At 51.1% G+C, this 9,456-nt stretch overlaps 2 protein-coding genes across 2 annotated transcripts in view; one reads left to right on the forward strand and one right to left on the reverse strand.

Annotated features, from left to right (window-relative positions):
• Nucleotides 1-4,321: 4,321 nt before the first annotated feature.
• Nucleotides 4,322-8,990, reverse strand: PLEKHJ1 (pleckstrin homology domain containing J1; the record flags this gene model as incomplete). The annotated part of the gene is made up of 5 exons (XM_026865148.1): nucleotides 4,322-4,477; nucleotides 5,036-5,099; nucleotides 5,296-5,386; nucleotides 6,933-6,999; nucleotides 8,514-8,990. Coding segments are annotated over 5 exons (765 nt in total), but the record flags the coding sequence as incomplete, so codon positions are not given.
• Nucleotides 5,802-9,456, forward strand: part of SF3A2 (splicing factor 3a subunit 2) — a 9,515-nt gene continuing 5,860 nt past the window's right edge. Inside the window, exon 1 of the mRNA XM_026865230.1 lies at nucleotides 5,802-5,811. The gene's annotated coding sequence lies outside the window, so the exon portion shown is untranslated. The remainder of the gene's footprint in view (nucleotides 5,812-9,456) is intronic.

Below are 9,456 nucleotides of genomic sequence, written 5' to 3' on the forward strand. Positions count from 1 at the left end.
TATGGCTGTTAAAATTTTTTTTTTTCCTCCTTTTTTTTTTTTTGCTTCAACATTTCCATAGCTTGCATATCAAGTTTTCACTAAAAGATGGATTACCAGTTTTTAAAATGTTGTTGTGCCATATTTTATTTATCCTTATGCATTATAAATATATAAATATCTATTTAGACTGAATATTGCAATGAAAGATGCTATTATTGTGAACTTCAGGGTTTAAACCTGAGACAAAAAAAAAAATGGGAAATACTTCTCCGGTATATTTGCTGTTTGCGATCCTCTTTCTGAAGAAGTTTCTTAAGGTTTTATAGTTTAAAAACAAAATCATGTCTTAAAATTTAAAAGTGTTATGACGCTAACCCTGAAGTTCTCAAGTTTGTGATCCTTTTTTTTTTTCAAGGTACATCTGGTTGCTTTTCTGGTGCAGTTGAATCATTCTTTAGAAAGGTCTTGTTTCTGGAGTTAACGAGGAAAAGATGGAATGGGTTGATCCATCCTGTTTGGCTTTTTTAACCTATTAATCTTTTAAGTGATCAAATTAAAAAAACCCCAACTTTTTAGGTCTCTGTTCTACTTAAACTTTTTAGGAGTGAGAGCCTGCCCTCGCTGAGTGGGACTTGGATGGGGAAAGCAGTAGATTATGAGGTTGCTGTTGCTCAGGAATTGATTAGTAAACTTTTAACTACTAATAAAAATCCATTTTTCAATGGATTATTTTACAAACCCATTTTCTTAGAACAGTGATATGGGATGTTTCCTAGTGAATAGGAATTAGTTTATATAATTTAGCCTATTAAACTGAATTATTTAAAATTCAAACTTCCCCTAATTTATCTTTTTTTTTTTTTTGGGTTTTGGTTGTTTTTGGTTTGTTTGTTTTTTGTTTTTGTTTTTTTTTTATACTGGTAAGTTGTCCTGTCATTCCTTTCATTCTTCCATAGAAGTAGCGTGAATTCTTCTGGTGTGTATATATGTATGTATAATATATATATTTCCACCCTGCCTTTCTAATTCTCCACAATGTAAGAGTTAGTTTTTTCTCCCCTTCCTCCACTTAATTTCTTGTGTCTTTACCTTGATTTGTAATTGAAACAATGCTTTGAAGTTTTGTCTTTATATTAAAGTGTATGTATTTTAATACACCGTACTGTTGTGGAGTTTCACTGCTTCAGCAGGACAGGAGCTGTTCCAGCCCGTGGATTTACCTGGTGGCAGGGACAGGGTCTGGGTCTCTCTCGTGTCCTGAGTTAGGCCCTGGCAGAGCTTAATCTCTCAGGGTTTAGCATGCTGGCGAGTGCAAGCCCAGCCTAGTGCCCCTTCCAATTTACCCTTTTAGCTGAGAATCTCACCAGCAGAATAACGCTGAAGTCAGCCAGGCGATGTAGTTAAACTCTGCAAGCGATGGCCGCGCCGCTTTCTAAGCGAATTCATGGTGAGATGCTTCAAATGTGAGGGAGGACCCTGCTGCACAGCTCTGGGGGGGTTTGTAGATGGTGGAAGCAGGTCGCAGCAGCCTCACCCAGCTCATCTTCCTCAGCATGTTCTTTTTTTTTTTTTCGCTCAAGCTCTAAAACTCCTCGTGGAGCCACCCGTTGCCCCTGAGCTGTGGGGGCACCCAGGCCCCATGGGGCTGCACTTGACCCTGAGCTCACTACAGCCGCCCCTCCCCGGTGAAAGTTTTGGGTTCTTAGAACAGCCACAAAGATTACAAATGTTTTTATTAGAAATGTTCGCTGTACAACAGAGAAATGGCTTCAGTACGCTTTCAGGGGGCCTGTACAGGAACAGGCCCCTGGAATACAGAAAGCACAGTGACCAGAGGGTGAAAGATGAACAGTGGTCTAGAAATCACCAGCAGCTGATGCAGATCTCAGTGTCTGGAAGTACCATCATCCTCCCTCACTCCTGCAACCTAAGGGTGTCCCAGCTTGACCTACAGTACTGGGCCTGGCTGGCCGGTTAACTCTTCACAACGTTCTTCTTACATTCAGTTAAGAAATGTCATTGTTGCCTCTTAAATAAGCGTTGGGATTATCTCTCGCTCACCCAACTGTTCCCGAGAACATTCTAAATCAAATGCCCGTTTTATGTACAGTGAAGACAGTGGGTGTCAGCTCTGCCCCTGCAAGGGGACGCTCCGGGCAGACCTGGAAGGCAAATGGTTGCCAACTGTTCACTACCGAGCGCGGCTGGCAGAGCCGCTGCCTCTCGCTGTAGCACTGCAAGTTTCTTTGCTAGAAATGAGTGAACGTTGGCAGAATTGCCGGCGGTTTTGCTTATAGATGGGTTGACTTTGCACATTAAAGGATTCGCTAATGCTCAGACTCGGCTCGGCTCCCCAGGGGGGTTCGACGTGCCCCCGACGCCGGAGCTGTGGCAGGGCTGAGGCCGTGCTGGGGGAGCCCAGGCACAGAAAAGGAAACAGTTACCCCACTGCCAAGCCTGCAGCGCGTCCGTCTGTCCTCCCTTGGGTGACCAGACAGACCAGTCTCTTTTTCACAGTAAGTAAAGCCGCTGCGTACCCCACTAGTGTGTCAGGAACGTGCCCCTGCACTGAGGTAAAGCAGAGTAGGCTTGTGAGGATTGAAATGCACATTAAAGTCATCTGAGGACACTAATTCCCTAAAGCACAAGCTCTCAAATGTTCCTGCTTTTAATCCCTCACTGCTGCTTCCATTAGAGCTCCCATCTGTTCAGAACGGCCCCTTTTCTGCTTCCACCCTGCCCTGCCCTCAGCTTATTACACAGGACAGCTGCCCCTCTGCTGAGTTTGGTAATTGCTGGAGCAAGCACCTGGAACCTTTGAAGGGAAAGGGAGTATCTGGGGAGGGAAAGAAAAAAACCGTGGGTTTGAGGTTAAAATAAAGCATCAGTGACATCTGCCACTCTCCTGGTACCCGGCAGCATGAGGTAAAGAGGGAAGGCCAGGCCCCTAAAGCTTGTGCTACGGGCTCTTGTTTTGGCATTAATTCCCAGCCAAAGAGGAGGAGCCCCAAACCTTCCTGCCAAGCCCAGGCTCCTCCACCCCACCTCCCTCCCTGCTCGCCAGGCAGGGCCCGGCCCGGAGCTGCAGCCCCCAAATCCCAGGCTGAGCCTTTGTGGTGCCGTTACCTGCCCCAGCCGTGAGCCGAGTTCCTTCTGTCCTCAACTTTCTGCCAGCGGGACCTGGGCCCTTCCTGCTCTGGCTCCGGGGGAGCTGCTGCAGCCACCTGCATCCCGAGGCGGAAAACTGGCTCTCCTGGAGCCCTGGGTGCAGGCGTGGAGCGTGTATTCCCCTCCCTCATCTCTGGGCAGTTTTCCTTCGTGCAGCCAGAGCTGCGGCTGAAGGGGAGATGTTGTTCCTCAATGCTTATCTCTTCGCTGCAGGAGCTGCAGCCCTTCCCCGGCAGCTCGCTCTGACCTTGGCAGTTTTCTGGTCTCTCCCTTTGGACACTCACAAATGGGAGAAAAAGCTGCAGCAAGGGCTCAGGGAATGAAGCGTTAATGCCCAGCTGTCAAACGCTCCCCGGGCTTCACCTCTGCAATGCCCCGAAGCTCCAACGTCCAGCCCAAGGGGAGCAGTTCCTGTCTTTACAAACCTCTCCATCTGGCTTTCTCCTCTGGGAAGCTGAATAACTGCACAGCTTAGCCCAGCCCACAGCACTGCAGAGGGAGCTTGGCTCGTGACACAGATCTCTCAGCCCTGTCTCCGCTCCCGGGTGCTTCGCAGCCTCGTTCTCCAGTGCAGTTGGGAGGGTGCTCTAAGGGGCTGCAGCGTGGCCTTCATCAAGGCTCTAGGAATTAGCACCTCCTGCCCAGAGAAGGGAAAAGAACAAAACAGCCCCAAAACGCAGGTGGCTAGGGGCTGCGCAGGCACTGTGTCAGGGGAGAGGTGTGGCTGAGCTCTCCCCATTAAGGGAAGGCTTCCCCCCCTCTTCCTCGCTCAACAGCTGAGCCACCAGGCTCTGACCAGGAGAGGGCATGACAGGGTTAACCCTGCAAGCACAGACATGAGATGAGTTGGAGCATCCTCTTACAGCAAGGGGATGAACGACCCTCCCTGGCTCCTCCTGGGGACTGCAGGCAGATCCTGAGCCAGAAAAGCTGAGTAGCTCCCTGCAGCAGAGGGACAGGGAGGAAGAGGAGGGCTAGAGCTGGCCCAGGGCTGGTCCCAAAAGCTCCAGGCAGGGAGGATGGCAGGTGCCAGGAGCTCTGTTCCCTCCCTGCAGCCTGCAGTTAAGACTGGCTGCCTCCACAGCTGGGGCAAGTGGGAATGTGCAGTGAATTCCCTTTAAAAAAAAATAATACAAAATTATTTGGCTAATAAATTAAAGTCACTTGGTCACTGCTCTGGGGAAGTGCTGCTGTTCTTCCCAGGGGGGGGACTTGGGAGTGACCCTGGGGCCAGTTCACCCAGTTAGCCCAGTTGAGGGGATTATTGCTTGCGTGTTCCCAGCTGGAAGCGAGCTTCCTCGGAGATCCCGTACTGCTCCAGGGGGTCCTGCAGTGAGAGCACAGGGAGGGCACCAGTGAGACGCAGAGAAGGGCGAGGCAGGCCAGCAGGACTGTCCCTCAGGTCCCAGTCGTGTGCTGGATTTACCCCAGTCCCACTTTCCAGTGCAGGAAGTCACACAGCCTGGGGAGGACAGCGGATACCCAAGGCCCCTTGCCTCGAGCAGGGAAGCTCTGAGGAGCCTGGCAGGGGGGTGAGCAGCATCTCAAGCCCTGGATGTGCTGATCTGGTCAGCGCTGCCTGGGACCCCTTCTGCAAAACTGGGGGCATTTGGGGCTCGCCCAGGCCAGACTTCTCCAGCCACAAACCTCAGGCCGCTCCGCTGCTGGAAGAGTGCACGTGCGAGGGCTGGAGCTGAGCACAACCCTCGGGTGCGGCTGTTGAGATCATGGCTTCAGGAACTGGCTTACCCCAGGATGTCACTCCTACACGTGGCAGCAAACAGCCTTGGGCAGGACAGTTGGCAACAACACCTGAGCTCACCAGCCCCTGCTCCAGTCCAAACCCATCAGTCACCACCTGACAAGCTGAATTCAAGGCACTCACCTTCCCTGTCATTTTCTGGATCTCATTCCGGTAGAAAATCAAGCTCCTCCTCATGAACTCATAGCTGTAAGACAGGAACAGACCATGCGCAGGCTGAGCAGAAAAGGATATGGAGAAGTTTCAGATGCTATTTAGAGCTGAAGGGAAGCTTGCTCGGGAGGAGACGACCGCTTCCCTCCCTGGCTTCACCACCAGCTGATCCCAGAAAACAAACAGCACAGAGCACACAGCACCGGCCTCGCGCTGGTGGCTCGGCCTACCTGGCTCGCTTGAGTGCCTCAATCCACTCCTGACACTGCTCCTCACTGTCGCATTCGAAGCAGTATTTCCTCTCTGGCTCCTCAATGAAACCTGCCAGCGTTAAGGAAAAAGCTTAAGGGACATCCTGGCGGAGCTGCCTATGCTCGCCACAAATAGCATCTCTCTTCAACTAAGATGTCTGTGAACAAGCTGATAGCCCCGGCCTTCGCCCCTATCCCTCACCCCGTGTGGCTCCTGGCTGGCCCGGAGCAGCTGCCTACAGCCTCTGTCAGCTTAGAGTAGCCAAAGACTTCAGGGAGGGAAGAGCAGCTTCTCCAACTGAGAGCGACAGCTCGGAACTGAACTGGACCACCATGGCCAGATCCGGGGCTGAAACTCCCTGAGCTTCTGTGCAAACAGTCACCAAAGATTCAGAGATAAATCCAAGTGGAAAATGGTCTTGAGAAAGTGATTTTGACACGTGCAGAGGGCAGCCACCTGAGGAGTTAAACAGCACTCAGAGAAGGCACCGACCTGTCTTTGCTGGAGGCTTTTGGGAATTTGGTACTGTGCACAGCGGAAAGCAAGTCCCCGTGCCACTCCAGTTCTTTACCAAGACAGAATCAGGACACCTAATTAATTACATTGTCCCCAGAGCTCTGCTCTTTAGTACACAGTTCACAGAGATCTGGGCTGCTGCTGAGAAATAACCGGGTCAGACTGCATCCAAACCCCTCAGGGCTGCCGTGCAGGGACACAGCCTGACACCTCCCACCATCAGTTTTAACACTTTTCTCAGGAATCCTCATTCACCAGACCCCCGACAGTCCTGAAGCCACAGAAATTTAGAGAAACAGGTATGTTCAGGCTGTCTGAGGGTCCTTTGGAGACGGCGAGAACTCCCAGCTAGAAGAGGAGACAAGGCTCTGCACAGAGGAGCAGCTGTGCCTGACAACCAGGCCAAAAGATATGGGAATGGCCTTGGAGAAACATCCTGTTATTTTTGCCACATACCTCTCGCACAATGATTAGTTGTTGGATGAAAGGCTGCTTACAAAGGGCGACACACCATGAGCCAGCTGGAGCCACAGCTATCAACACAAGGACAAACAGCGTGGCGGGAGGACTGGTGCTAGATTAGCCCGACAGATGGTTTATCTGAGGCTCACTTTTTTTTTTTTTTTTTAAATATAAAATGCAATAGTACAGAAGCAGCAATCTGTCAATACCAAACCCTCCCAGAGAGGGATTTCCACAAGTACTAAGCCATGGTCCGTCTGTTGTTACTGTTCCTCTCCTCACATGCAGCTGTGCAAATCAGACAGATTGTTTCAGCCGGGGATAAAATGTCACTGTCCTCAGGATGGGGCATGGCAACACCAGAGCAACAACGGGCAGCTGGGGAGGAGAAGGGCTGCGAAGCTCTAACCTCTGCGAGGAGAAGGGCCAAGGAGCTCTAACCCCACTGTGAAGGATTAGGGCTGAGGAATTCTAACCCTGCTGAGGAGCTCTAACCCCACCGAGGAGAAGGGCCGAGGAGCTCTAACCTCACTGTTACCAAAGGAAAAAGCAGGAACTAAGCAGCAAAACATTTCCTTTTATGTAGCACTATTTTCCACAAGAGAAACGCAAAAGGGAACGCATCTGCAGAACTCACTGATTGAGAAGACGTTCTCCTCCTCTTTGGTGATCCTGCAGTGCTCCAGCAGCAGAGCTCCAATGGGCTGGAAAAGACCCAGAGAGAGGGTTTAGCCCACGTCACCCACCAGTGCCACAGTGAGAACCCCGGAGTCTGCCCGGTGCCTTTTAAGCAGCAAGTTTCATAACACGGTGCTGCTTTTCAAGTAATTCAGTCTAATCGTATGAACGTTCCATGTTCTTTTAATCAACCTTTTTGTGTCTGCTGACATGCTTCACTGTGCTAGTCTCACCTGTAACGCTTTGCATATGTTAATCAGGTGTTAAACATTTCTACTCGCTCAGATTCAGCCCGGGCTTTAGCATTCGTTTCTGTGATGTGAAGGCAGTGAAGGAGTTTAATTTCCTTGCTCAGGAAATCAAACGAAGATGAAGTATTGAACGTGACGCACAAACAACTCCTGTTGTACTTCGTAAGGGCAGTCCTTGAGCCTTGCAAGAGGTTAAGAACAGCGTGTCGAGGAGCTAGGACAGCTCAGGATAAAGAGACAAACCGCAGGTGCTATTTGCTCACCAGCACACATCCAGCAAGGACGTGAGAACCGAAGGGTGAGCCATAAACAAAAGCAACTCACAAGTGAATTCTTTTGTCCAAGCTAAATAAAACGTGAGAGGCAAACAGGTCAGCAGGAAAGACGCTGAAAAACCTGGTTTACTCCGTATTTCTGGCACAATGGTTTTACACCAGAGCGACTGCTCAATGCCTCGCCCCCCCCACCTCACCCCGGAGCAGTTGCAGCTCCAGCGAAGCAGCGACTGGCAACTGCACTTCAGCTGAAAGGAGAAAAGGGTATTTCTGAAAACAGGAGCTCAGCCATTATCAGGGTAAAATATTTACGATGGATTAAGTCTAAAAATGCCACTAAAAGCTTTCCAGTTCCTTTGTTTGTAGCACCAGCGCGCACACAGCACCTTTCTTCACACACATTAACACGGCTTTTGTATTAATTTTCCACCAGGAGAATCTTTAGCAACAGTCATCAAGGGATTCATTAAAAATCACCAGATCTCAGCAGCAGCAAAGCCAGAAACAGAACCTGAAGGTCTCATCCCTCACTTCTTTTTTCTTAGACCTAAGCAGGGCTTCTGCATGCACAAAATAACAATACTGACAGGGTACGGCCACAGAAGTTTCCCAGCAACAGCGAGCACTGTATACAAGTAAAATTCCTGGCATAAAGCAGAACAAACAATGTTAATTCTTTTCCTGGGAGAGCAAAATAACCAGCTTCCCCTCAGTTTGGCACGATAAAGCACAGTCCTGCAAACAAACGTTACAGACTCCACCTTTGTGGTTTTGGGGCAATGGTTATGTTTAGAAGATTCGTTCCAAGCTCAGAGAAGCACCCGGGTGCGGTTAGATGGCAGTGCTGCTTCTCACCCCCCGCGAGTCTTTGCTGAGTTGATGGAAAAAGAAACGTGGGGGCTGTGTCCTGGCTCTGGCAGCCTGTTACTGTATCACTTCGCGAAGCCCACGCAATCAGTTCACAGAAAAAAAGAGAGAGGGAGGAAAACAACAACAATAAAGCGGATTCCATACCTCCGCTTCGTCTGTCCGGAAGTAGAAGAGAAAGTTGACGACAAGCTTCACGAGGCGTTTCTTTAACACTGCAAAGAAAAAGAGGGTTGAGGCGGGCGGAAGGGCCGAACCAGCTGGCACGGGGCGGGGTGTGGAGGGGAGCCCCTTCCACAGCACTGATTCCACCAAACCCCTGGGGAAGCTCTGGTCTAGTTCAGACTTTTGCTCCTCTAGGAGCTTGTGACACCCAACCGGCTCGGGCAGGGCACCCTCTGCACTGACCCTGCTGGGCTGCCCTCGGCTGAGCTGCAGCCACAGGGTGACAAAGGCACTTTGCAGCTTCTTGAGCGGCTTCTGGGCAGAGCCCACAGCATCGCACCGCTGACATGCACGCGACGTGGCCAACAGGACCTCAGCCACCCCCAGGGAGGGCTCCAACTCCTGGGGGAGCCCCCGCCTGGGGCTGTCAGCACAGGTGTCACCTCTGAGGGACAAAGTCCATCACAATGCTGCAGGTCTTCGGGCGGACCCAGGCCTAGGCCAAGGGTGGGACTTTCTTTAATGCTCGTGCTCCAGTGCTGGTTTGCAAGGAAATTCACTGGGAGATTTGAGGAAAAAGCCTCTTCCTTCGATGTCCTGGTCCCCACGGCCCCTGCCAGCCACGCTGTCCACAGCTGCACCCCAGCCCAGCCCCCTGATGCTGTACCCCCTGGACTAGATGCCCCCACTTGTGCTCCCCAGACCTTCGTACCAGTCCTCCCAGTCTGCTCCTAGTCCTGCCTTCCAATATCCCCAGTCCTGCCCCCCCCAACACCCCCGGTCCTAACCCCCCCAACTCCCCCCAATTCCTCAGTCCTGATTCTCCAATACCACCAATTCTACCACCCCCAGGGCGCCCAGTTCTCCCAGTCCCCCTCCCACAGCCCCCCCAGGCAACTCCAGTCCTGACCCTCAGTTATCCCCC

The sequence above is a fragment of the Athene cunicularia genome (assembly GCF_003259725.1).
Source record: "Athene cunicularia isolate RWA chromosome 28 unlocalized genomic scaffold, athCun1 chr28_part2, whole genome shotgun sequence".
In the NCBI taxonomy this organism is placed as follows: Eukaryota; Metazoa; Chordata; class Aves; order Strigiformes; family Strigidae; genus Athene; species Athene cunicularia.